This window comes from Chlorocebus sabaeus, chromosome 23, assembly GCF_047675955.1.
Source record: "Chlorocebus sabaeus isolate Y175 chromosome 23, mChlSab1.0.hap1, whole genome shotgun sequence".
Taxonomy (NCBI): Eukaryota; Metazoa; Chordata; class Mammalia; order Primates; family Cercopithecidae; genus Chlorocebus; species Chlorocebus sabaeus.
Window position 1 is genome coordinate 5,636,415 of NC_132926.1, and position 27,972 is coordinate 5,664,386.

General features: G+C 54.3%; 1 protein-coding gene and 1 long non-coding RNA gene across 7 annotated transcripts; one reads left to right on the forward strand and one right to left on the reverse strand.

Annotated features, from left to right (window-relative positions):
* The first annotated feature begins 28 nt into the window (after positions 1–28).
* On the forward strand, positions 29–16,465 carry RNF44 (ring finger protein 44). Of its 6 annotated transcripts, none has more exons than XM_073010502.1 (11): positions 29–285; positions 10,937–11,087; positions 11,261–11,450; positions 11,824–11,991; positions 12,431–12,604; positions 12,716–12,877; positions 12,964–13,088; positions 13,354–13,441; positions 13,528–13,649; positions 13,785–13,884; positions 14,081–16,465. In XM_073010502.1, exons 2-11 carry the CDS (start codon positions 10,981–10,983, stop codon positions 14,141–14,143), a joined length of 1,299 nt encoding a protein of 432 aa, XP_072866603.1. In that variant the 5' UTR covers positions 29–285; positions 10,937–10,980; the 3' UTR covers positions 14,144–16,465. The 6 variants fall into 6 exon arrangements, with proteins under 6 accessions (XP_072866603.1, XP_072866605.1, XP_072866602.1 ...); XM_073010504.1 differs by lacking the exon at positions 29–285 and adding an exon at positions 696–787; XM_073010501.1 differs by lacking the exon at positions 29–285 and adding an exon at positions 863–5,818.
* On the reverse strand, positions 15,720–27,972 carry LOC140709948 (uncharacterized). The gene is made up of 3 exons (XR_012090765.1): positions 25,882–27,972; positions 18,964–19,076; positions 15,720–17,946 (listed from the first exon to the last, which is right to left on the reverse strand). It is a non-coding gene; the product is annotated as an uncharacterized lncRNA (long non-coding RNA).

Consider the following 27,972-nt stretch of genomic DNA (forward strand, 5'->3'; position numbering starts at 1 on the left):
GGCCGAAAGAGGCTCCGCCCCGCCCGCGCCACCCGCGCTCCCGCACGCGTGGTGCGGTCCAGGCAGCTCCGTTCGCGAGGGGCAGGGCCGGGGGTCCTGGAAGCTGCGCAGCCGGCGTGGGCCCCGCGCGCCCGGGCGGTGAGGTCCGCGGACGGTTCCTCTGCACGGGGCCGGAGAGGGGCCGCGGCAGGCGGCGCGCGGGCCGCAGCCGCACCGCGAGCCCGGGCTGCAGCGGGAGCGACGCGCCGGCCGCCGGGAGGGGGTGGAGCCCCGCCGCCGCCCCAGGTAACGCCGGGCCGGGACCCTGCGCCGAGCGCCCCGGGCGCAGGGCCGGCGAGCACGCGGCGGTAGGGGGCGGCCGCGAGCCGGCGGAGGAGCGCACGCCGGGGCTTCCCGCCAGGCCTCTGCCGGCGCCCGCACGGTGGGACCTCGCAGTCCCGGGCCCGGCAGCGGGAGCTGTGCCGCTCTTCTCCCAGTCCGCTAGGTCCAAACGCCCCCGCTCGGGGAGCCCCAGGGAACTCCGAGCCCCCGCGTGCCCTGCGCCCCGCGCACGTCCCGACCGTCACCCCCGGCGGGTCACGGACCGCGAGCCGGAGACGCTGCAGTTCTTTGGCCTCGCCATGTCCGTCCTAGACATTTCCCCGACGCCCCCTGTGCCAGCCGCCGGGGAGCCAGAGCGGCCAGAGCCCTGCCCTGGAGCGGCTGCAGGTCCGGGGAACAGACCGCTGCACTACAGCGCCGTCCTTACTGCATTCTGGATGTCCGAACGCCGCGGGGTCCGGAGAGGGTCGGTGTCTTGCCCAAGGTCACACAGCTTCCGTTGCCTGAAAGCCACTAAGCTCGTGTCGAGCTGGTGCCGGGGGCTGGGAAGTAGGGGGAGGAAGACGAGTGAGATGGAGGGACCGTGGGGGATTCGGGAAGACTCGTCTTCCTGGGTCTTCCAGGGACCGCACTCCTGCAGACCTCGGTTTTCATCATTGAACAATGCGGTGACGGTTCCTGCCCCCTTTGCAGAATCTGGGGGTTCCAGTAGTGAGAGCTGCGGGGTGGGGAGGAGGAGTCAGAAAGGGGAACGCCCCCACACCACACCCACACAGCGCATACCTCCAAATGCAGACCCATTCCCGAAAAGTCGGCAGGTACAGCCCACCGGCACACACACACAGAACCTCTGTTGACCCACCGAGGAGGATGCTTTCACCCCGCTTCACACCTGGACAAACAGCCTCACAGACTTTACTGACTTCCCCAAGGTCACAGGCTAAGCAGAGGCAGGACGGGCTGGCCTCAGGGGCTCTGTCTCACCCCTCAGTGTAGTCCTTTCCCCCAGTGGCCTAGTTATTATCGATCACCCGACTTTACAGACTAGAGACTGAGGAGGAGAGGAGCCATAGAACTTACCCAAGGTCTCAAAACTGGAGCCCGAGCGCTGAGGCCCAGAGCCCCAGACTTGGAGCATCTCTCCAGACGCCCTGCCCTCGCCGCCATCTGCACAGCCACTCAAGGGAGCCAGAACTCGGGGCTCAGGGATGTTGAGGCCAGCCCTGAGTGGAGAGGACTTAGCAGGGCCTTGTCTACTCGCTCCCTGGTGTGTGAGGCTCTGGACCCTGATCTGATGCTCTGGTATCTGGGAGGTGTGAGCCCTGAGCTGGCTCTGCCAGGCTGTGCTGTGTCCCTGGCTGGTACCCCAGTCTCTGTGTCCCGCCAGCTCCATCCTGGGAAGGTGACTGGACCCTGCCTCTTTGGAGGGAGGTTTGAGGGGCCTTGGAAGAAAGAAATGGGGTACTTTCTGACTCTGAGGGAGAGATGCAGCCAGCTGTCCAGGCACTGGGGTAGGTGAGAACCCTGGTCGGGCAGGGCCCCATCAGGAAACATGGCCATGTCCTCTTCCTGCCTCAGCCTGCCCAAGCCCCTCCCCTCTGCAGAGGAGGCCTGGGGGAGGAAGCCGGAATGTGGCATCTAGTGCTTTGCGCTGGAAGGATCAAACTTTGGATCCCCCTCAGGCTCCTGTGCACCCTGATCTGGAGCCATCCACTAGTCCCTGAGTCTCTGTGTTCTCCCCTTTCCCTGGGGACATCTGCATTTGGTTCTTCAGCAACCACGGGGGCCTCTGTGTTGGCATTCCTATTGCACAAACCACACAATGTGAGATTAGAATGGGATCCCAGGTTTGCCTCTTGATGGCTGCATGACACTGGGTGAGTCCTGTCACCTCTCACCTCATCTGTAAAATGGGGCCAATGCTGGTGGCCAGCTCTTAGATCATGATGAGGAGAGGATCAGGATAGGACTCGCCCAGAGCTTGTGGAAGACTCTAGGACCCCCATTTCCCCCATGGAACCTCACAGCAGATGCCAGAGTGGATGGGCCACTCCCATCTGAGGTTTCACACTTCTGGGCTCTGTGGTGAGGGTCGGCCCCTCCATGGCTCTGAACCGCTTTCCTCTCTGTGAGATGAAAGTAAACAACACCTGCCTTCAAGGGCTTGGGGTGTGAGGAGAACGCGGCTGGCACTGTAGGTGTGCAGGCCATGTCCCCACAGCAGGGTTCCAAAGCCTAAGATCCATCAGTGACCCTGAGGAGGGATTCAAAGAAAAGTTCAGATTTGTGACTTCATTTGAAAAACTGGAAAATTCTGGGAAAATTGTGCCTCCCTTCCCCTAATCCAGAGTGATTTCACAATCACCCACAAAGGTTTTTCAGGTTGGGGGAGATGTGTTATTGGCCTCTGGCGCTGAGGGGAAACTCAAGTGACTGGGGATTTACTGAGGGTTTCCTGGGGCCAGGACAGGGCAGGGGTTTCCTGGTCCTGCAGGACAAGAGGCAGACCCAGAGCCCCGTCCCTGGGCATCCGCCACCCAGCGTGAGCCAGGCCCTAGACTGGGTGTTGTGGGCTCTGCTGAGAGCAGGGGGAGCAGTCACATGGAGATGGCCTTCTGCTCTCATGAGGCAATGTGATGGTAATCCTAATGGACTGAGGATGCCAAAGCAAGCTGGCAGGGCAGGGAAGGCTCCAAGGGAGTGGTCCTTGAGCTAGCCCCAAAGCATGAGCAGGATTTTGCCCAGTAAGTAGGAGATATTGAGGACATATTAAGCAGGGAGAATGCCACAGTTAGAGGCTTGGTGGCTTAAAAGTACAGGATTAGATTGTGGCTGGAGGGTCGCTTTCCTGGGGTGGGGATGGTAAAGGTGGTCTCACTGTGTGGCTTCAGACAAGTCACTTCACCTCTTTGAGCCTCAGATCCTCATCTGCAAAATGAGGCTGGGATACTCGTATATGCCAGTGAAGGTTGGACGTCTGCACACTTAAAAAAGCCAAACCCCTTCTGCCAGGGGAATTACTGAGTGAGACACACAGAGATTGTGACAGGACTGTGTGCAAATTAAATGGCATGAGGTAAAGGCTGGAGTGCATCTAGCTCTGCGTTCAAAAATGGGGGATTCAGCACAGCTGGAGATGCCACAGGCAGCTTCCTGTGAAAGGCGAGATAGGAACAGAGCTTCAAACGGCCAAAAAGTGAAATGGATTGGCAGAAAGGAAAAGAGAGGGCATCCCAGGCAGGCGGTCTAGCCTGAAAAAAGGCAGGAAGGTGGCAGGGAGAGAAGGCCAGAGGAAGCACCACCATGGTGTGAGAGGAGGGACTGGGGAGAGGCGAGCCTGAAAAGTTTGGGCAGGAAGAGCTTGTTAAGTGCAGCCTCCAAGCCAGGCTTCCATGCAGTTGGCAGTAGGGAGCCACTGTAGGCCCTATCCATAAGGGCAGGCAGGCAGTAATCTAATAAATATGTAGGTACCTTCGAATGTGGGGAGGGTTTTTTTTGTTTTGTTTTGTTTTGTTTTGTTTTTTGAGACAGAGTCTCGCTCTGTCGCCCAGGCTGGAGTGTAGTGATGTGGTCTCGGCTCACTGCAACGTCCACCTCCTGGGTTCAAGCGATTCTCCTGCCTCAGCCTCCTGAGTAGCTGGGTTTACAGGTGCATGCCACCATGCCCGGCTCATTTTTGTATTTTTTGTAGATACGGGGTTTCACCACGTTGGTCAGGCTGGTCTCAAACTCCTGACCTCGTGATCTGCCCGCCTCGATCTCCCAAAGTACTGGGATTACAGGTGTGAGCCACTGCGCCCAGCCAAGGGGAGGGTTTTCAAATTGCTTTTATGTGGTGGGGAAAACAAAAGGTTGAAGGAGACATTGGAGGTGAAGGAACAGTTGATGATAAGGAACTGGTTAAAGACATAACCTTGTATATCCACACTTATTCTCATGCACACGTAATTTTTAACTGTGATGGATAGAGTTTGGCATTCCGGGTAACATCGATAGCACTGCATCATGAACTTGCTCTTGTGTTGCTTAGAGATCTGCAAACAGCCGGCTCAGTTCCATCTTCAGTCATTGTGTTGCACAGTGATACTGATTGTTGCTGGTCTAAACATTGCCATAAACATGTCTGTTCCCCAAGCTGAAAGGGGATTTCTGATTCTAAGGGAACAAACGGTTTTCTAGCTTAAAAGACTTAAGACATAGTCTCTATAATAGTTTTCTTTTAAAATTTCAGTGGGTTATGATGCATAGGGTTTTTTAAAAAGAGCTAATGTGCAATATATACAATAGTCTATCCTCCTGACCCACTTCTCCCTTCCAGTTCTCCCTAAGGACAACAATTGTTAATCAGTTTTCTGTATACCCTTCCAGAAATAAATGCAGATGTGGTATATGTCCAATTAAAAAAACCTGTACATACTGTTACACCTGTTCAGCATCTTGGTTTCAATTTTTATTTAAAATTTGGGATTATGAAATATACCAAAGAAGCAAAGAAAGTGAGCCCCCCATCCCCCTGCCCTATGGCCCACCACGCAGGTTAACAGATGTTAACATTTTGCATTGGCGCCTCGTTTATGGCTGTCTTGGAGGTAGCTCCATGTCGCCTCCAGCTGCCTCTTTGTGGTAACTGCCCAAGAGTCGTTATTGATTATATATGCATGCACCCAATATTCATTATTCGACCTCTTCCAGCTCTCGGATATTTAGGAAATTACTGATTCTCTGCTTATATAATTGTGGTGGAGGTAATACCCCATTTTGTATAAATTTTGCCCGGGTGGGTGGGCTTCGAGGCAAAGGAGAACGAGGCTTGGCTTTGGGTTAGGTTCAAATTCCTGCTCCGCCACATTTCTAGTTGTGTGATCTGGAGTAAGGGAAGGCCCTCACTTTCCCCATCTGTAAAAAGAACTGGCTATTAGCAATCCCTCTGTCTCATAGCTGCTGAGAGGAATAGAAAACTAAAGTATAGAGGCTTCAGTGGGCTTAGTTCCCAGTTTCCCTGGGTAGGGAGGTCTCCGCGGGGACACCAAACTCTCAAGCCCAGCCTAGCAGCTAGAGCGCCCGGTGCCTGCAGTTTTGCTTTAAACTACAACCTGTTCCCCGCCCCTCTTCCGTCGCCGCCACGCTGGGGGCGGGGCGGTTAAATATCTCTGTGACGTCAGCGCGAGCAGGGCCAATCTCCTTGCCCGGCAGACGTTATCTCGTTTGCATGGGTGGTCCGCCATTGGTCTGTTGGGCAATCTGGGCCGTCCCAGCTTTTTAAAGACGCCGCGTAGTATAAACAAGGAGATGTGGGGCGGCCGGGCCATGATGTCAGCGCGGTGCTGCAGCTCTTGGGGGTGACGTCATCTCCGGGAAGGTGGCCGGCCCAGGGTTGTTAGAGCTAGCCTAACCACTTGGGCCGGCTTGAGGCCGCTCTCGCCCTGTCAGAGGTCAGACCCATTGCACTTCAGTATCTCAGGCGGCACCCTGTCCCCGAGGAGGGGACCATGACACAGTAAGTCGGTACTGCCGGTTCTCCTGCAGTACAGTTTCTTCGGCAGGGAAACTGAGTCTCAGAGGCGCGAGTAGTTAGCGAGTTTGCATAGCAAGTTCGAGTTGCAGCCGATCGGTTTTGCCCACCCTGGGGTCTCCCCATCTTTGTATCAGTCCATGTGGCCCCGCCCCTTGATTTTGACTAGGGCTGCGGTCACTTTAAGTGCGAAGGTGGGGGCGAGGAGGTTAAAAAAATCTTTCAAGATGGCGGCCCAGTAGTCACGTGCGTGGTCGCGGCGAGTGATTGGCTCTCAGGGCGGAGCTCCCGGCGCGGGGCGGGGCCCCCGAGGGCTTGCAGCGGGCTACTGTTTGCCGTATCCTCCTGGCGCGCCCCCGCGGGCCCCCTCCCGCCCGGCGCGCGACCCCGCCGCTTCGAATGTTGTGAATCAAATGTGGGGTTTGTTACATTCCGTTGCCGCCGGGGACAGTTCTTAAAGGGCCAGCCGCCGGCTGCCGCGCAGACCCAGCTGCGTCCTGCGCCGCCTCCCGCTCCCTGAGGGCCTGGGCCGAGAGAGACTGACCGCGTGTGGGCCTCGCGAGGCAGACGCCGTCGGGCGGACAACAAAGAGAAAGGCCCCGGAAGGAGCCGGGCTGCCCCCGGACCCGGGGGTGGGGAGGGGAGCACATTGTTTCGCAGGGCGGGAGCTCTTAAAGGGTCCAGGCAGGGCCCCCCCCCCCCCCCCGTCCCCTGCCCAGTTTGGCCGTCTTAGATCGGAAACAAAGGAGTCAACGTGTGGCCGGGCGGCCAAAGGTGAGTCGGGGCCAGGGCCCCCAACTCCCTATTCCCCTACTCATGGACCTCCTGCTCCCCTCCCCTGGGAATGGGGGCCGTGATCTAGCTAGCTCCGCAGGGGTTAATCACGGGCGATCCAGACTGCGGACAGCGAGACCCCAGGGATCAGGAACCCCTCCGGGCCCCCAGTGGCCGGGCCGGGTCTCCACTCTCCTGCGGCTGAACGCTGCGGTTGGAGAGGAAGGAGCCGCCCCCCTCCCCCTGCGGCCGCCACTTCCTTTGTTGTTGCTTTTGTCTCTCGCCGAGCACATGGTCCGGGATCCTCGGCTCTTAAAGTCACAGCGCTCCGGCCCCTGCGCTGCAGTCTTGCCTTCCGCCCCCGGTGTCCCTCCGAGAGCGGCACAAAAAAGTGGGAAGCGGACGAGGGAGGCCCCTCTCGGGGCAGACGTCCGCGCCTCGGCTCCCCAGGGCTATGCCTGGAGAGGGGTGGCTGGGTAAGCTTCCCAGAGCCCCACAACATGCACTTGGCCCGCGTTGGAGAGCCCCCCTTCCCCAGGGACGCTGGTCTCCTCCCCCACTACTGTGACCACCTGGTTTCTTCTTGACTCTTGTGGTTTTATTTGGGCGCTCTGGGAAGGAAAGATTTCCACCCCCATTTTACAGTTGTGCCAACTGAGGCTCTCAGAAGCAAAGAGATTTCCTTGACCAAGGTCACCCAGGGAGTTTTCTCTCCTCGTCTGGTGGTCCGGCCCTCAGCGGCTTCCAGCTGGGAAGCTCTGCTTGCGCTGGGCAGAGCCTGCTTGTTTGGAGTGGGGTATGGGGAAGTAAGAAGGGGGGCTTCTCTTCCTGGCTGTGTCTACTCATGCCCCCAGGGTCTGACTTTGTTTTTTTCTGCAAAAGGGAGTGTCTTTTCCTGCAAACAGATCCCTGGGGCTCTTAGACCGAGGTCAGGGTAGGTGCTTGGGGCGCTGGACCTAAGGGGTTGGCCGGCTTTCCTGGGTGGGTGTAGAGGGGTGGTGTTAACTGCAGAATGCATTGCATGCCTCAGGGCGGACAGGGCTCAGCGACGGGACTCTCAAGACTTGATCGCACAGACCTCCGTGACAGCACAGCACAGAAATGTGGACCGGCAGAGCAGTTGTTAGGGGAGGCCACTTGGCCACCCTTGCTGTTTGACCTTGAGCAAGTTGCTAGCTCCAACTCTGGGCCTTGCTTGCTTCTCTGTACCACCGAGCTAAAGACGGGTGCCTGAAAGAGAGTGCTCTCCCAGCCTCCTGTGCGGCTCGGCCTCTCGGGGTTAGGTGATTTCCTCCAGCTGCTGATGCCACAAGGAGTTACGGGTTGGGGGAGTTTGGGCCTAGGAGGCCAACTAGGACGGACCAGTTCTGTTCTCTCTGGCCTTGTGGCCTAGAGTAACTTCCTTTCTCTCAGCCCCAGTTTTCTCAGCTGTGAAGTGGGTGTAACCCTTCTATGCCACCCCTGTTCCTGGCAGGGCTTAAAGAGCCAGGATCCACTCTTCCCAGCTGAGGTATTCCCCTAGAGTAGCCTGCTGCCCGGGAAGTGGCGCCCTTCAAGCTCTGCTCGGGGTTGGAAATGGAGGTCAGCGTGTTGTGGTCTCTAATAATGATCATTCACACCCAAGCTACGTTCAGACTTTACAAGCTGCTTCTGCTGTTGCCTTGGAGCAGTCCCTGACGCTAAACTGGGAGGTAGTTATTGGGCTGTTCCCATTTTACAGATGAAGATACTGAGGCTCGGGAGGGGAAGCCCTTGCCCACGGTCTGTAGGCAAGAATCTAGCTAGAAGTCACTGTCATGTGTGAGTCTGTGAGGGCCGATGCTCTTACAGCTGGAGGCCCTTCTGTCTTCTGGCTTGCTTTCCCAGCTCCTTACCACCTTTCCTGCCCTGGGGAGTGGGTGCCTTTGTAGGGTGTCTACAGAGCAGACACCCACAGGCCTGGGCCTCTGTGAGAGTGCCTTGGGTCTGGCACTGCTCAGCCATCTGCAAGACATCCTGGCATAAGCGGAGCAGTCAAGGCTGCTGGCTTGGTGGCTAATCATGGGTGCTTTACGGCCAGACTGCTTAGGTCACGCCCCTGTGCACTCACAATTCCGGCTGACTGGCCTTGGACCTCACCTCTCTGAGCCTTGGTGTCTTGGCTGCTGGGAGGACTCACCAAGTTGGCGCGGGGGAAACAGCATAGTTACTATGGTGCTTGTTCCGCACCAGCAGAACTGCGGGCTCCCAGGCTTTCTGAGGTTAGCTGGGGTAGAAATTCCCAAACCTAGCTGTGCTGTGACAACTTCTGGGGAATTTGATAAAAATCTAGGTGCCCTTGTTCCCCATCCCTCCAAAGCAGCTGGTCCAGGAGGCTTGGGATGGGCCAGGCATCTGCTGTTTCAGTTATTTGGGGATTTCCTGAGTCTCCCTTGGCCGTTGTTTGCTTGGCTGGTTTGTCGGCAGGAATTAGGGAGGCTGTGTGTGTAGACATGCCTGTCACAATGTGCACTTGGCCCAGGCCAGGGGTCACAAACCCAGTCCCTGATGGTGGGCAGGCAAAGGATGGGCCTGGGTGACCTGGAGGGAAAGCTCTTGCTCCCAGTGAGGGGCCAGGCAGAAACAAGTGGGACCAGACTTGTCATGAGAAGCCAGGTTTTTTGTAACCTCCCAATTTTCAGTCGTTGGCATTAAAGTCATCGCTGCCAGACTGGGTGGCCTCGGACCTGTGTGATTGGCTCTGTTCCGTGCACATTTATCCCATCAGGCCTGCCCTGAGCTGGACACAAGGTGGTCCCTGGCCCTGCCCACACCCTCTGCTGGCCGGGCGCCATCTCCCCTGTGGGCTCCTTTTGAGAAGTAGGGCCCAGGCTTGTGAAGTGCAGCACAGAGGAAATGGTTCTTGTCGCTGTTGGCAGGAAGGAACTAGGTGTTGAGCTGACAGTTACGCTGGCTGGCTGTGTCAACAGGGAGGCAACCTTGAAAGCTGGGTATCAAGGATGCATAGGAGTTTTGTTAGATGAGAGAAGGGATGGAAGGGGCCTCCCTGTGGCAGGAACAACAAAGAACTGGTCCTATTGGACGCATCCCTCAGCTTTGCAGGGCCTGATAGGCTCTAGAGCTTTTCCAGCAAGGGCCTCGTCCCAACTTTGAGTTGAGCGGAACCCTGAGGTTGAGCCAGGTCCCTCGACATCCCCCACCTGGACCCTCGGCTCTGACCGGAGGCAGGAGACTCTGCCCAACCCATTCCTATTCAACTTCCTCTCTCGGGTTCTTGCTTCCCTTTTTTCTCAACAGGCCCCACCTCCCACTTTGAGGGCTGGGTTGGGGGCCCCAGAGCAAAGGCCTGGCTGCATGCCAGACTCCAGTCTCCCCAGGCCGGCTTCCTTCAGTTCCTCCCGTGAAGCCTGGGACTGGTCCTCTCTGTTGGCAGCAGAGCACAGGGAGAGGCTTGTCTTTGGCCCACCTCCCAGCTTTAACACTACCGTGGGGCTTTGGGCAAGTTTCTTCTGACTTAGCCTCAGTTTCCTCCTCTGTAAAATGGGCCAGCTATACATTCTTGAAAGGTAGATGACGTCACACTTGGATAGGCACAGTGGGAGCAGGTTAAGGAAAGAAAGAATAGTGTCTTGCCTTGGACTGGAAGCCCCCGAGGGCAGGAGCAGGTTAGGAGAACTGGGTCCCAGGCCTGTTTGGAATCCCTGCTGGAGCCAACCAGAGGGAAGGGAGGATGCTGGAGCCTCCTCAGGAACCCCCAGCTGCCACCTGGAGGCCAAGTTGTAGCCCCTGGTATAAGGCAGAAAAAGGTCCATCCCTAAGCCCCTTTCCGAGACAGGGTGCCCTGAGACCCCGCCCAGCGGGAGCCTGTGGGGAGCCCACTGGCCTGGAAGCACGCTGGCTGGCTCCCTGAGCTCACAACTGAGGAGGCCTGGGCGCTGGCAGGCTGAGTTGTCCTGGCTTTTCAGCACTGGAGCCCAGGCCTCGGAGGAGGGGCACGGCTGAACACCATTGGTCCCTGGGGTCACACTGCAGAGGTTTGGCTTTGTCTCCTGACCCCTCATGGTGCAAGCACCTGGACTCCTCTGTGCCTCAGTTTCTTTTTTTTTTTCTTTTTTTTTTTGAGATAGAGTCTCGCTCTGTCACCAGGCTGGAGTGCAGTGGCGCGATCTCAGCTCAGCTCACCGCAACCTCTGCTTCCCAGGTTCAAGCGATTCTCGTGCCTCAGCCCCCCAAGTAGCTGGGATTACAGGTGTCCCCCACCATGCCTGGCTAGTTTTTGTATTTTTAGTAGAGACGAGGTTTCACCATGTTGACCAGGCGCCTCAGTTTCCTTGTCTCTTTGCCTCCTAGGGTTGTGAGTCCCGGCCCAGCCCCTCCACCCCCCTGCCCCCCTGATGCGACCATGGGCTCTGGCAGTGACTAGGTGGCCACCCTCTGCCCCCGTGGGTCAGCGGCGATTCTCTGCGGGACCCGGCAGCACCCCGGGCCAGCTCTGGGGAAGGTAGGAAGGAGCCTCACCGTTCTGATGCTGGGGCACGGGGGCCAGCAGGGGTGGGGCGCAGGGCCCTGAGCTGCCTTCCCTCCCCATGGGGGGAGTCACCCTGGCTTCTCTCCCTGCTCTGTGCACGAGTGGCCCCCCCTCAGTCCTATCGGGGCCTCCTCTCTGTGGTGCAGCCCCGGCCTCGAGGGTCCCCTGGCCAGCCCACCTGCCCGGGATGAGCGCTTACCCTCCCAGCAGCCGCCGTCCCGACCTCCACACCTCCCCATAGAGGAGCGCCGAGCCTCGGCTCCTGCCGGCGGGAGCCCCCGAATGCTGCACCCAGCCACCCAGCAGAGCCCGTTCATGGTTGATCTCCACGAGCAGGTAGGCAGAACCCCATCCCCTGCGCCCCTGGCCCTGTGAGCCATTCTAAGAAGCAGAGGCAGCAAGGCCTTGATTTCACCTAGCTTGCTTCATTTCACGTTCCAGGGAGGCATTATTAGCCCTGTTTTACAGGTAGGTAAACTGAGGCCCGGGGAAGGGGCCACAGTGGATGACTGGCAGAGCTGGATTCCCACAGGGCTTTCTCTGCCCCGGGGACCTGGGAGTAGAGGCACAGTCTGGTCTGCACTGAGGTAGGCCGCTGTGGAGAAGGGAAGGGAGCCGGCAGCTGACTGTGGCAGGAGGATTTCTCCTGAGAGTAGCCCTCAGGGCCAGCTTCCTTCTCACACTTTCCTGGCGTTCTCTCTACCCACAGGTGCACCAGGGACCTGTCCCTCTGTCCTACACGGTCACCACAGTGACGACCCAAGGCTTCCCCTTGCCTACAGGCCAACACATCCCTGGCTGCAGTGCCCAGCAGCTCCCAGCATGCTCCGTGATGTTCAGCGGGCAGCACTACCCCCTCTGCTGCCTCCCGCCCCCGGTGAGTGAGTGTTTCCAGCTCCTACTCCACCAGCTGCAAGCCCCAGGCCCAGGCCAGCGGCTCAGTGGGCCCAGGGCAGCCCTGAAGTGGGCTGAGCTATCCAGCCATCCAGGCTGTCAGAGCGCCTGCCTGGCCGCCCCAGGAAAGCGTACGTGTATTCACATTTGGTAACAGAGTGTTTCAAGGTTCAGGGACCTTCCAGTACCCCTGTACCTGCCTTACAGCTTGGCAGAGGCCCAGGAGTTGAGGCTGTGGGCCTGAAGAGTAGAGTGGCCTGCCTGGTGGCCTAGGACAGGGATGGGCCTTCCACACGGTTTCTTGTGCAGACCCTGGAGCTGCTGGGTGTGTGCCCGGTGGGGGCCTTTTGCTGGGTGGCGTGGCATAGACCTGGCCCAGAGCCCAGGAGAACATCTCAGCCTCCTGTCCCCTCTCTCCGCAGCTTATCCAGGCGTGCACCATGCAGCAGCTGCCTGTGCCCTATCAGGCCTACCCCCACCTCATCTCCAGTGACCACTACATCCTGCATCCCCCACCGCCGGCCCCACCCCCGCAGCCCAGCCCCATGGCGCCCCTGGGGCAGTTTGTGTCTCTGCAGGCCCAGCACCCGCGGATGGTGAGTCCCAGGGTCCGATGATGCTGGCGGGGGATGATGACGGAGGGGGATGGCGGCGGGGGAGGCGGGGCGAGGACAGCGTCGTCTCACTGACTTCGCTGCTGCTTCCAGCCCCTACAGCGGCTCGACAATGACGTGGACCTGCGTGGGGACCAGCACTCCCTGGGTAGCTTCACCTACTCCACCTCTGCGCCTGGCCCAGCCCTTTCCCCATCGGTGCCCCTGCACTACCTGCCCCACGACCCGCTGCACCAGGAGCTGTCCTTTGGTGTGGTGAGTGCCACCGCAAACCCCGCTGGGCTCCGGGCCGGCTAGGAGGCAGGCCCGTCGGGCTGACCTGCACCTGACCCCTCTTGCAGCCATATGCTCACATGATGCCGCGGAGACTGAGCACCCAGAGATACCGCCTGCAGCAGCCACTGCCCCCGCCGCCCCCGCCACCACCCCCACCACCCTACTACCCCAGCTTCCTGCCCTACTTCCTGTAAGTATCTGCACATCCACCCGAGGTCCCTGATGCCCTGTTTCCTAGAACCTCCAGTGGTTAGACCCAAACACAGCTCCAGGGGCCCCAGGGCCTCTGAAGCCGTCTCGAATTCTCCCCCAAGCCTGACAGGCACACCAGCTGGGCTCCCGTCCCCGCTGCAACGGTCTGGGCTCTGTTTGCAAGGAGGGAGTCAGGAGAGCAGCTCTGGGCGCCCCACTCCTTTTGACCTTGACCCTGGGCCCCCACACTTGTGTCTCTCTAGCTCGATGCTGCCAATGTCACCAACAGCAATGGGGCCCACCATCAGCCTGGATCTGGACGTGGATGACGTGGAGATGGAGAACTATGAGGTCCCGTGGGGCCCCATGCTGGGAGGTGGGGTTTGGGAGACCTGCAGCCCTGGGCGCTGCTGACCCCGTTTCCTGCCGGCATGCAGGCCCTCCTGAACCTGGCCGAGCGGTTGGGAGATGCCAAGCCCCGGGGCCTCACCAAAGCAGACATAGAGCAGCTCCCGTCATACCGCTTTAACCCGGACAGCCATCAGTCAGAGCAGACACTGTGAGTACCACGCCCCACCTCCCACCCCTCTGAACACAGCTGGCTGCCATGGGACGCCCCTCTCAGGGCAGTCACACTCCACTGAGCCCTCCCGTGGACCTCAGTGCGGAGGTGACACTCCGTGCCCCTCCGCAGGTGTGTGGTCTGCTTCAGTGACTTCGAGACGCGGCAGCTGCTCCGAGTCCTGCCCTGCAACCATGAGTTCCACACCAAGTGTGTTGACAAGTGGCTGAAGGTAACACCGCCCAGGCCGGCTCCTGGGCATTCCTCGTGCAGTGACGGGGATGGGCAGGCCTGGGCTGTTTCCCTTCTTGTCCTTGTCATCATCTCAGAAGTTCCGGCTCCAAGGGGACCCAGTCCCCCCAGGTGGCTGCACAGATGTGACGGGTTGGGGCTGGTGAGAGCGACGCCTGACATGCATGTCCCCGCAGGCCAACCGGACGTGTCCCATCTGCCGGGCCGACGCCTCCGAGGTGCCCAGGGAGGCTGAGTGAGGCCACACAGCCGCCCGGGAGAACCCTGCGTGAAGCTCTGGAAACTTGGGGGTAGGGCCCAGGGAGGATGGGGAGGGAGTGGCCCTGGCCTGCCCCATCGCTCCCGCCTGTATCTCCAGAGCTGGTGCCAGGGTCAGCCCAGCGAGGAGTCCCTGCAATAAGCCCCTGCATTTGCCAAGCTCCAAAGACTCCCTCCCTAGTCTGCCTGCCCGTCCGCCCGCCACGGAGCTGCCTGAGTGTCCCTAATCTGGTCTCCCTCCTGTGCGCCCTCGGGTCCCTCCTTTTCATGCTGGCACTGAGAGCCAGGGGTCCACTCCCCCGCTGCGGCTGGTGGAGATCCTTGGCCCCAGGGTGGGCAGACAGCACCATCCTGGGTTAGAAGGTCTCGTGCTCTGAAATGGTGTGCTCTCTGCCCAGGTGGCACTGCCAGGTGCATAGACTGACGGTGTCACAAGGCCATTTCCTGAGCCCCAGAGCTGAATCCTCCCCCCTTGACCCCAAACAGTGAACTCAGGCAGCCGGCTCTGCGTTGGCTGCTGTTGAGGGCTGAGTCTGGCTCCCTAGGGGACCCTCATCCCAGGCACAACATTCCAGCCCTACCCTCAGGCTGGAGAGTGTCCCAGCCTAGCCCCGAGCTGGGGCACATGTATCCTGAGGGGCCTGGGCCATACGGGGAGAGGGAGTCCTGTGTTCCCGGTGGCTGTCCCTCCCAGGGATGCAGCCAGACCCGTGCCCAGTCTCCTCTCCCTCTGTTGTTTTGCATGAACGTGAGGAGCAGCAGAATTTGTTTATTCATTTGGCCCAAAATCGCGTGTAGGATTTGGGGATGTGGATATTTAAGACAATTTATGTTTTCTTTTGGTTTAATACGGGCGAGTATAGGGACCAACTGGGACCGAGTGCCCAGGGGGGCCGAGCACGGTCGTGCTGGCCAGCCTGCATGCATGTGTGTGCCCGGCCGGGCCAGGCCGGGCTGGGCTGGGTGGCCGGCGGTCGTGGGGCAGGGTTGGGGGTCTGTGCTCAGCTGATAACTGCCATGCACTGTACTGCACACGTCCCTAGAGCCTACCGGGACCCGACGCTTTTCAGGGCATTTCTCCCTCCAGCCGGGGCCCGTCTCCCACCTGCCTGGGCGAGTCTCCTCCAGGGAAGTCCCAGGAGAATGGGGACCAGGAAGGCCGTGGACCCCCATCTCCAGGGGGCCCTCCCAACCTGTTCCCTGTCCTCTGAGCCCTGGAGGAGGCCGCTGTAGGGTCTGGCTGAGCTTCCCACCCTCTTTCCCTGGTCCCAATCCTTTCTTGTCCTACACCCAGCCGGGGTTGCTGCCCTGAACGAACTGCGTGTGGGGCCGGCACATCCTAGCAGGCAGCCCCTGGCGCCTGCTGCCTCAGGGATGCTCCAACCACCCTCGTTCTCCGGCAGCGGCCCTGGCTCCCAGCTCCCGCCCCAGCCTGCCGTGGGGCCCGCCAGCCTGGTCCCACCCCCATGGAGAACCCAAAGTCTTACTGTATATAACTCCAGGTGACGTTTCTATATTTATAGCAGTGTTGAAAACCCACGTGTTTTACACAGAACCACCCTCTCCAACCCTCCCCTTCCCGACCCCAACAAAAGGTTCTCAAACCCCTTACGGTTCCTGGGGCAGGCGGAAACAGGCTCGCAGGCCGTGTGTCGGCTGCAGCAGTGATTCCAACAAGCAGCTGTTGGGGGGGAACACAGCATTTAAAAAATCATCATTAAAACCAAGATTTATACAACAATTACTTAGGATGTTTGTGATTTGCCGACCTTGCTGTAGATGCCATGTTACCAATGATTTCCTGTGGTGGGGGCTTGCCATTGTTTACTTTTTTATTTACCAACTTCTGGCCTAGGCATGACAGTGGGCACCTTCCCCCAGCCCCGGCTGGGCCCAGCGCCTGTGTTCTGTGTTAGAAAGGTTTTATATATATATAAAATTACATATATATGTAGAAATATATGTAATTTTGGGGGCCCTGTTCCTTGCACATTTTACAGTTACCTCATTTTTCCCATGTATGTATTTGAGAAAATGCTAATATATAGAGAAAAATGGTTCTTAAAGCTTAAATGTGTGGTTTTTTCCATTCCATGGGATTCACATTGGTTTGTAGCATTTAACATAACTAGTATGTTGTATTATATATATGTGTATACTGATTGAAATTTTTAACAGATTTGTACTTTTTTTAAAATGAAAGTTGCTAGTTCTGCTTGACCAAGTAGTGCAATCATTATTTTTTTTAATATTGTTGCTGATTTCAGAGGGATATTCACTAATAAATGTATGATGTATACCAACGACCGCCCACACTGCCTTTGGCTGCCTGTGTCTTTTTGGTGGGAGGTGGGATGGGGATGAGGCCTGGAGCAGACAAGATTGCTGTTTGCTGTGGAACTGTGGGGTGGCCAACACCCGCTCATCCAGAGGGGCCTGCCAAGCCAGTTCAGTGGTGGCCTATTCTAAGCTATCTGCTTCACATGTGAGTTAGGCTTCTGTTAGCAGGTGACAGGATTCCATCTAATTGGTTTGAGGAAAAAGTCACTTATTGGTCTCCTGTGATTTGAATCCCAAGGTAGAGGCCAGGCGCAGTGGCTTACGCCTGTAATCCCAGCACTTTGGGAGGCCGACGCTGGTGGATCACTTAAGGTGAGGTGTTCGATACCAGCCTGCCCAACATGGTAAAACCCCTTCTCTACTAAAAATACAAAGAAATTAGGCCAGGCACGGTGGCTCACACCTGTAATCCCAGCACTTTGGGAGGCTGAGGCCGGCAGATCACGAGGTCAGGAGATTGAGACCATCCTGGCTAACATGGTGAAACACCGTCTCTACTAAAAATACAAAAAAAAAAAAAATTAGCCAGGCGTGGTGGCGGGCACCTGTAGTCCCAGCTACCTGGGAGGCTGAGGCAGGGTAATGGCTGAACCTGGGAGGCGGAGCTTGTAGTGAGCCAAAATCGTGCCGCTGCACTCCAGCCTGGGTGACAGAGCAAGACTCTCAAAAGCCAGGTGTGGTGGCACAAGCCTATAGTCCTAGCTACTCAGGAGGCTGAGGTAGGAGAATTGCTTGAATCCAGGAGGTGGAGGTTGCAGTGAACCAAGATTGCACCACTGCACTCCAGCCTAGGTGACAGCAGACTGTCTCAAAAAATAAATAGATAAAAATGAATCTCAAGGTAGGTTCTTCTGTCCTGACTGGATCAGGGGGCTCAGGCCTGTCATGAGGAAATAAGGTCTCCCTCATTTCATAACTTGTTTTGTTTTTTCAATGGGAACGAGTCTTACTGTGCTGCCCAGGCTGGTCTCGGAATTCCTGGGTTCAAGCGGTCCTCCCACCTTGGCCTCCCAAAGTGAGCCACCGTGCCCGGCCTGCAACCTTGCTTTTCTCTGCGCAGTAGCGCTTGGTGGCCCTTGCTCAGTTTCCTCTAATTTAGCATCACCTTTGGGGATCGAGTGCTGTCAGGCTGACTTCGGTTGTGTGCCCACACCAGATCCATTTACTGGCCAGGCCTGTGTTCATACTGCCTACCCTTCAACCCCGCTGAAACTAGGAAGAATTGTACCCCTTGGAGCCAGGTTCAGTGGGGATAGAGTGCCCAGGAGCCACGAAAGAGACCAGCTTGGTGATGAGCAATGTTGGCTGACTTGTTAGCGTGTCACAGCAGTGTGGTCTGGAGCCAGAACAGTGGGCTGGAGTCAGGAGACCTGCGACCTTGTGTCTGTGGTGCCACTAACCAGAGCCCTGGTCAGAGCACTTCTCTTTCCAGTTTTTCGATCATCTGCAAAGAGGGGACAAGATCAGTAAAACAGTTCTCTAAGTGTATTTCTGAGAAAGTCCAGTGAGGCCATAACAGGGTTTGTGCAAAACAAGAGCTCTGTGGTCAAATAAATGTGGTAAAGTCCATGTCGAAGGTAACAGGAATCTATCGCGGGGCTTCACTGAGGCTTGGCTATGACGATGGACATTGTAAATCTCCAAGAATCTATACAGCGGCATTTCCCGCATTTGGCTAGTTTGGCCAGGAGTAGGGCTCAGGTTACATTCCCTGGAGCACACTGGTACAAGGTGGACTAGAACAGCGGTAGCATCTGAGCTCCTAGGGCCCCATAGGTCTGAGAAAATTGTAAGATCGGGAAGGTTCCAAGCTTTTTACAATATTTTGCAAATGCTAAAGAAAAATCACATGATCGTATCAATTGATGCAAAAAAATTTTTGACAGACTTCTACACTCATCCATGATAAAAACTGTCAACAAGCTAGGAATAGAAGCTAACTTCCTCAGCTTGATAAACAGCATCTCCAGACACCCCTACAGCTTGCATCATACTTAATAGTGAAAGGCTAGAGGCCTCCCCTCTGAGATGGGGACCAGGCAAGGCTGTCTCCTCTCACAACTCCTGTTCAACACTGTACTGGAAGACCCAGCCAGCACAATAAGGCAAGAAAAAGAAATAAAATTAGGCAAATAGATGCCTAATATGTAAGGAAAGGGAGAAATAAAACTCCCAATTTATAGCTGATAGGATGAAAATCTAGGTAGAAAATCTGAAGAATCTACAAAAAAACTCCTAGGACTAAATGAGTTCAGGTCACAGGTACGAGATAACATAAAAAAATTAATTGATTCTGCTGGACGCGGTGGTTCACACCTGTAATCCCAGCACTTTGGGAGGTTGAGGCAGGCGGATTGCCTGAGGTCAGGAGTTCAAGACCAGCCTGGCCAACATGGTGAAACCCTGTCTTTACTAAAAATACAAAAATTAGCCAGGCATGGTGGCAGGCGCCTGTACTCACAGCTGCTTGGGAGGCTGAGACAGGAGAATCACCAGAACCCGGGAGGCGGAGGTTGCAGCGAGCCAAGATTGCGCCATTGCACTCCAGCCTGGGCGACAAGAGTGAAACTCCATCTGAAAAAAAAAAAGAAAAAAATTAATTGATTCTACGTACTAGCAACGAACACATGGAAACCGAAATTTAAAACACAATAATATCTTTTTTTTTTGAGACAGAGTCTCTGTCACCCAGGCTGGAGTGCAGTAGCATGATCTTGGCTCACTGTAACCTCTGACTCCGAGGTTCAAGAGATTCTCTCACCTCAGCCTCCCAAGTAGCTGGGACCAGAGGCGTGCGCCACCACGGCCTGCTAATTTTTTGTATTTTTTTGTAGAGATGGGGTCTCATATTGTTTCCCAGGCTGGTCTTGAACTCCTGAACTTAAGTGGTCTGCCTGGTTCAGCCTTCCAAAGTGCTGGGATTACCGGCGTGAGCCACCGCGCCCAGCTTAAAACACAATAATACTGTTTCTAATTGCTCAAAGAAAAATGAAATACTTAGGACTAAATCTAACAAAACGTGCAGGACTTAAATGCTGAAAACTACAAATCTCTAATGAAAGAAGTCAGACCTAAATACGTGGAAACCAACCATGTACTTGGATTGGAATATTCAACATAGTGAAGGTGGCATTTCTTCTCAATCTGTAGGTTTAATGCAATTCCTATCAAAATCTCAGCAAGGGTTTGTTGTCTGTTTTTTAATACACAGACATGCATAGGCTGGGCACCGTGGCTCGAGCCTATAATGCCAACACTTTGGTTTTTTGTTGTCATTGTTCTTGTTTGTTTATTTGTTTGTTTGAGACGGAGTCTCACTCTGTCACCCAGGCTGGAGTGCAATGGCACGATCTCAGCTTACTGCAACCTCCGCCTCCCAGGTTCAAGTGATTCTTCTGCCTCAGCCTCCTGAGTAGCTGGGACTACAGGCACACACCACTACGCCCAGCTGATTTTTTTGTTTGGTTGGTTGGTTTTTGTTTTTTTTGAGATGGAGCCTGGCTCTGTCGCCAGGCTGGAGTGCAGTGGTGCGATCTCTGCTCAATGCAACCTCTGCCTCCTGGGTTCAAGTGATTCTGCTGCCTCAGCTTCCCAAGTAGCTGGGACTACAGGCATGCGCCACCATGCCCAGCTAATTTTTGTATTTTTAGTAGAGACGGGTTTTCACCATGTTGGCCAGGATGGTCTTGATCTCCTGACCTCAGGTGATCCGCCCACCTCGGCCTCCCAAAATGCTGGGATTACAGGCATAAGCCACTGCACCCAGCCAATTTTTTTGTATTTTTAGTAGAGAGAGGGTTTCACGATGTTGGCCAGGCTGCTCTGAACTCCTAACCTCAAGTGATCCACCTGCCTCGGCCTCCCAGAGTGCTAGGATTACAGGCGTGAGCCACCACGCCTGGCCCTGTTTTTGTGGGTTTGTTGTTGTTGTTGTTGTTTTTCTGAGACAGATTCTCACTCTGTCACCCAGGCTGGAGTGCAGTGGTGCGATCTTGGCTCACTGCAACCTCTGCCTTCCGGGTTCAAGAGATTCTTGTGCCTCAGCCTCCCAAATGGCTGGGACTACAAGTGTGGGCCACCACGCCCAGCTTTTTGTATTTTTAGTAGAGACTGGGTTTCTCTATGTTGTCCAGGCTGGGCATGAACTCCTGGCCTCAAGTGATCCACCCGCCTCGGCCTCCCAAAGTGCTGAGATTACGGGTGTGAGCCACCACGTCTGGCCTAATGCCAACACTTTGGGAGGCAGAGGTGGGAGAATCACTTAAGGCCAGCCTGGCTGGTCTCAAACTGTCTCTACAAGCGGGGAAAAAAAAAAAAAAAAAGATACAGATATGCTTATTCTAAAATGTATATGAAAAGGCAAAGGAATAAGAGTAGCTAAAACAATTTTGAAAAACAAGAATAGGTTGGGCGTGGTGGCTCACTCCTGTAATCCCAGCACTTTGGGAGACCGAGGCAGGCAGATCACCTGAGGTCAGGAGTTCAAGACCAGCCTGGCCAACATGGTGAAACCACATCTCTACTAAAAATACAAAAATTAGCCGGGCATGGTAGTGGATGCCTGTAATCCCAGCTACTCAGAAGGCTGAGGCTGGAAAACTGCTTGAACCCAGGAGGCGGAGGTTGCAGTGAGCCGAGATCGTGCCATTGCACACCGACCTGGGCAACAAAAGTGAAACTCTGTCTCAAAAAAAAAAAAAAAAGAAAGAAAAACAAGAATAGGCTGAGCATGGTGGCTCTTGCCTGTAATCTTTGGGAGGCCAAGGGAGACAGATTGCTTGAGCTCAGGAGTTTGAGATCAGCCCGGGCAACCTATGTGGCAAAATCCTGTCTCTACAAACAAAACAAAACACAAATTAGCCGGGCATGGTGGCACATGTCTGTAGTCCCAGCTACTTGGAAGGCTGAGGCAGGAGAATCACTTGAGCCCAGGTGGTGGAAGTTGCAGTGAGCCAAGATCATGCCACTGCACTCCAGCGTGGGTGACAGAGGCAGACTCTATCTCAAAAAAAGAAGAAGAAGAAGAGGAGGAGGAGGATGAGGAGGAAGAAGGAAGAAGGAGAAGGAGAGGAAGAAGGCGGCAAAAATAAAGTGGGAAGATCAACTGTACTTGATTTTAAGAAGAGAAGAAGAAAGAAGAAGAAAAAGGAGGAGGAGGAGGAGGAGAAGGAGAAGAAAAAAATATAAAGTGGGAAGATCAACTGTACCTGATGTTAAGACTTATTGTCATCGCTGCATTAGTCAAGACAATGTGGTATTTGCAGAGGACAGCGAAATGCATCAATGGAACAGAATTAAGAACCCAGAAATACACCCACACAAGTATAACCAACTGATTTTTAAACATTCAATGAAGGATAGTCTTTTCAACAAATAAACTCTACAACTTACACAAAAATTAACTTAAAATGGGTCATAGATGTAAAGGTAAAACATAAAACTAGAAAACTTTTAGAAGAAAACAGGTGAAAATCTAGGGCTAGGTGTAAAGGTCTTAGACATGACACCAAAAACAATCCATCAAAGAAAAATCTATAATTGGCCCTGGCTCAAGCCTGTAATCCCAGCACTTTGGGAGGCCGAGACGGGCGGATCACGAGGTCAGGAGATCGAGACCATCCTGGCTAACCCGGTGAAACCCCGTCTCTACTAAAAAATACAAAAAACTAGCCGGGCGAGGTGGCGGGCACCTGTAGTCCCAGCTACTCGGGAGGCTGAGGCAGGAGAATGGCATGAACCCAGGAGGCGGAGCTTGCAGTGAGCCGAGATCCGGCCACTGCACTCCAGCCTGGGCCACAGAGCGAGACTCCGTCTCAAAAAAAAAAAAAAAAAAAAAAAGATTAAAAACTTTTAATTTGCAGCCACATATCTGGCAAATAACTCACATCTCAGATATATAAAAACTCTCAATTTCAACCTGAGAAAGCAGAAAAAAAAAAAAACTCTGAAAAGCCTAAAAGATCAACATACATTTTACTAAAGGGATATTTCATGTACTCACAAAAATATGTTCCACACCTTTAACATTACAGAAATGTAAATGAAGCCACAATGAGGAATTTTTTATACACCTATTAAAAGAACTAAAATAAAAAATAGTGACTATTGGCTGGGCGTGGTGACTCATGCCTGTAATCCCAGCACTTTGGGAGCCCGAGGCAGGGGGATCATTTGAGTCAGGAGTCCAAGACCAGCCTGGCCAACATGATGAAACCCTGTCTCTACTAAAAATACAAAAATTAAGACTGGGCATGGTGGCTCATGCCTGTAATCACAGCACTTTGAGAGGCCGAGGCCAATGGATCACCTGAGGTCAGGAGTTCAAGGTCAGCCTGACCAATGTGGAGAAACCCCATCTCTACTAAAAATACAAAATTAGCCGGGCGTGGTGGCACATGCCTATAATCCCAGCTACTCAGGAGGCTGAGGCAAGAGAATTGCTTGAACCAGGGAGGCAGACGTTATGGCCGAGATTGCACCACTGCACTCCCGCCTGGGCAACAAGAGCAAAACTCTGTCTCAAAAAATAAAAAATAAAAACAATTATCCGGGCATGGTGGCGCCTAACTGTAGTCCCAGCTACTCAGGAGGCTGAGGCAGGATAATCGCTTGTACCCAGGAGATGGAGATTGCAGTGAGCCAAGATTATGCCACTGCATTCTAGCCTGGGGTACAGAGCAAGACTCCGTTTCAAAAAAAAAAAAAAATAGGGGGTGGGAAGAGGGTGGCATGACTTTTTTTTTTCTTTTTTTTTTTTTTTGAGACGAAGTCTCGCTCTGTGGCCCAGGCTGGAGTGCAGTGGCATGATCTTGGCTCACTGCAAGCTCCGCCTCCCAGGTTCATGCCATTCTCCTGCCTCAGCCTCATGAGTAGCTGGGACTACAGGCGCCGGGCACCACACCCGGCTAATTTTTTGTATTTTTAGTAGACATAGGGTTTCACTGTGTTAGCCATGATGGTCTTGATCTCCTGACCTTGTGATCCACCCGCCTCGGCCTCCCAAAGTGCTGGGATTACAGGCGTGAGCCACTGCACCCGGCAAGGGTGGCATGACTTTTAAAGAGGCAGCATAAGGAAGATCTTTGCACTGATGGAACAGGTCTGTATCTTGATCATAGTGTGGGCTACACACATCCACATGTGATGAAATTTATAGAACTACACACACACCACACACACACACAAATAGGTGCATGTAAAACTAGTAATATCGGCCGGGCGCGGTGGCTCAAGCCTGTAATCCCAGCACTTTGGGAGGCCGAGACGGGCGGATCACGAGGTCAGGAGATCGAGACCATCCTGGCTAACACAGTGAAACCCCGTCTCTATTAAAAAATACAAAAAACTAGCCGGGCGAGGTGGCGGGCTCCTGCAGTCCCAGCTACTCGGGAGGCTGAGGCAGGAGAATGGCGTAAACCCAGGAGGCGGAGCTTGCAGTGAACCGAGATCCGGCCACTGCACTCCAGCCTGGGCGACAGAGCAAGACTCCGTCTCAAAAAAAAAAAAAAAGTAAAATCTGTACATTGTAACAATGCCAATTTTCTGGTTTTAAACAAGATGTGCCATTTGAGGGAAACTAAGGGTACATAGGTCCTTTCTGTAATGTTTTTGCAATGTCCTATGAATCTTAAATTATTTCAAAATTGTAAAAAGGTCATTTGTGCCAAACCATTCATTCAGCAGAACTGGCCAAGTGCTTCTGCCCAAGCTGGGCACCATCCTGGGCATTGGGACTACTCCAGTGGACAAGATGGAGCTGCTGCCTCCAGGAAACTGGCCCTCCCAAAGGACAGTGGGACAAAATGGAAGTCAGCAATTATTTCAGAGCACAACAAGGGCTATGAAGGAAAAGTAACAAGCCCCAGAGGATCTGTGGACCCTGACATAGGAGTGGCCTCTCAGAGGAAGCAACCTGGAGATGAGTGAGGCCTGAGTGGTGGAAAGGAGCCAGTCAGGAGAAGAGTATTCCACGCACAGTACACAGAATGAGCAAGGCAGAGGCAGGGCAGTGCTTGAGCGGGAGCTGGAGGGAGCCGGGAGCTGGTGAGGTGGCAGAGCGGGCAGGAGCAGGGTCAGGTCCCAGGGCCTCACAAACCCTCGCATTTCATTTGCATCTTGGCATCCAGAGTTGAGGTGTTTATTATATTCTGTTTCTATTTGGAGAAAACGAGGCTTAGAACGGCCTGGGTCTAGGCCCAGCTAGAAAATGGGAGTATCAGGTAGTTCTGTAGTCCCCATTCCTGCATTCCCCAAGTCAGAGAATCTACTTTTGGAAAGCCTGCATGGAGGCCCCCCGGCTTGGTTGGCCTCTGCACCTCGGAGGCCCCTGTTCAGCCTATCCCTCCTGCCTCCTGGGAGCTCCAGGTGTGCCTTCCCTTCCTGCCACCTCCATTGCCACTGCCACTGCCCTGCCACAATAGGAAGCGGAAGGCCTCTGGCCCTTAGAGGGCTCTTTGAGGGGCCATCAGCAACAGAATATGTTGTTCCTTTATTGAATGAGGAGACTGAAGTCAGACTGGATCCAGTCCTGAATTTAAATCTCCTTTGCCATTTCAGAGGAAGGTGAAGGCTCTCAAAGGGGTAAGTTTGCAAGCTGGACTCTCCCTCCTCTCCCGTCTTCTCCAGCCTCCCTGAGGGAGGGATGGAGGTGGTGGAAGAACCAGTATCCCAATCTAGTCACACTTTGTCAGTTCCCACCTCTCTCTCCTCCCTTCCAGCCATGCTCCAACCCTTGTGGCTCCCCAGTGTCCGTTCCAGCACGCAGGGCGTGTGCTTCCTCTGCCCGGGGACACTCACACTCTTTGTCCCGCCATGCTGCCATCTCACCCCTGCGGGACCCTTCTGCTTTCTTTCTCTTTTTCCTTCTTTCCTTTTTAGAGGTAGGGTCTTGCTTTGTCACCCAGGCTGGAGTGCAGTGGCGCAATCATAGCTCACTGCAGCCTTGACCTCCCAGGCTCAAGCCATCCTCCCGCCTCAGTCTCCCAAAGTGCTGGGCTTCCAGGTGTGTGCCACTATGCCTGGGCTCTTCTGTTTTCTTGACAGTAAAACTGTTATTACCTTCCTTCTAGTTCCCATTGAAGAAACAGAGGCTCAGAGAGGGAAGATGACTTCCCCAAGGTCACAGAACCAACAAACAGCAGAGCTGGGATTCAGACCCAGGTCATCTGCCCCTGCACCCTTCCGCCCTTTCATCACCTGTGTTGCCTCAAATGCCTTAACGTGTCTTCTCCTCCTGGCAAGCATGCTCCTTTCTCACAGCCCAGCGCAAATGTCCTCTCCTCAAGCGAGTTCCCTGACCCCTCCCTCAATCCCGAGCAGCCGCGCTTCCACTCTGGGCTCCACTGCACACCTGCAGGTGGCTCTTCTCTGTGCATCTCACCTGTCAGGATGGATCCCGCTGACTGCCCGCGTTCACTAGACCGAAGGCCATCATGTTTGCCATGTTCCCAGACCTAGCAAGAGGGCAAGGACACAGCGGGCATCAGAGAGTATCACCTGAATAGGTGACTGAGTAAGCGAGTAAGCGAGTGAGTGAGTGCACCGCTGGGAGAGAAAGTGTGTGCAGAGCTGACTCCACCCCTGGGCCCAGGTGCCCTTACACAGGCCCTGCCCTCTCTTTCCAGTGCCCCAGTGTAGTGAAATGACCTGTTACCTGTCCCGTTTCCGATTATTTTTTGTATAATGATGACTCCTTACACCCTTCCTCACTGCAGATCAGACAAGCTGGTTCACATCCATAGACCTCTGCTGCTGTTTCTACCTGAGATGAAGGCTCTGGAGAAAGGGCACCCTGGAGAGACCCTCATATTGAAGGCTCGTGGCTGATCAGTGCCCAGCATGCTGGCAGGTCTGCCCAGGGGCAAGTGCCAAAGTCCAGCTTGGCTAGATGTTAGCCACATTTGCATAGCATGGATTTATTTTAGCACATCTATAAACATTTTCTGTAATTTTTTTTTTTTTTTTTTGAGACAGAGTATCGCTCTGTCACCCAGGCTCGAGTGCAGTGGCACAATCTTGGCTCACTGCAACCTCCGCCTCCCGGGTTCAAGCAGTTCTCTGCCTCAGCCTCCTGAATAGCTGGGATTACAGGCACCCACCAGCATACCCGGCTAATTTTTGTATTTTTAGTAGAGACAGGGTTTCACCATCTTGGTCAAGCTGGTCTTGAACTCTTGACCTCGTGATCCACTCACCTCGGCCTCCCAAAGTGCTGGGATTACAGGCGTAAGCCACTGCGCCCGGCCAGGTATTTCTTTTTAGCAACGAAAACAGACTTACACACCTCCCTTCTAATCCCCATGGTGACAGAATTACCTATAATCCACATCTGATAAAGCCCTTCACTGGCCCTTGGGGCAAAGTGTGAATTCCTTAACCTAGTTCACACAATCTGACCTCAAACTTGTGGGAAGAGACAGGGGGACTTACTCTGTGTTGGGTACCAGCTGGAGAACTTTTACATTCAGAAAAGTTTTGTAAGAAGCCAATGAAGATGGTAATTAGGAGGTCACAGGTGACCATAAGAGATGGTTGGTGGAGATGAAAGTTCAATTACAGGAGGCTAAGGAGGAAGTGGAGGCTGGCTGTGTAAACCATCCTGGCAGCAACTTGTGGGTAAACTGGGATTGAAGTTTTGTAAGGGAGGGGACTCCAAACATTTTGAGAGAGAAGATAAAGAGATCCAAGTGGTTTAGAAGGGGATGATTGTTGGTGAAGGTTCTGAACACGGTGACAGATGGGGGGCGGAGCACATCCTCGTACACTGCTGGCAGGAGGAGAAATGACTTCTCTGGACTACAGTTTGGAGATAACACAAACATTAAAAAGAAGAAAAACTTTTATCCCTTTTTGACTAAGCAGTTCTAGGATTATTATTTTTTTCTCCTGAGGAAACTAGCATGGATGTTCACATTCAGGTATGGGGATGTTTATCAATTTGCTATTTTAGAAAAGAGAAAAAAAGTTTAGCATGTCACAAGATAATTTTCATCAATATATGGTACATCCATTTAGTGAAATGCTGTACAGCTATTTAAAAAGATACAGAAGAGGCCGAGCACGGTGGCTCACGCCTGTAATCCCAGCACTTTGGGAGGCCAACGAGGACAGATCACCTGAGGTCAGGAGTTTGAGACAAGCCTGACCAACATGGCGAAACCTCATCTCTACTAAAAATACATCTTTACTAAAAATACAAAAATTAGCTGGTCGTGGTGGTGGGCACCTGTAATCCCAGCAACTTGGGAGGCTGAGGCAGGAGAATCACTTGAATCCGGGAGGTGGAGGTTGCAGTGAGCCAAGATCGCGCCACTGCGCTTCAGCCTGGGCGACAGAGCGAGACTCTAAATAAATAAATAAATAAGATACAGAAGAATGTGTGAACTTGAAATAATACAATATTTATATTATATCCCGTTTCTGTCTCATTCTGTCACCCAGGGTAGAGTGTAATTGTGTGATCTTGACTCAT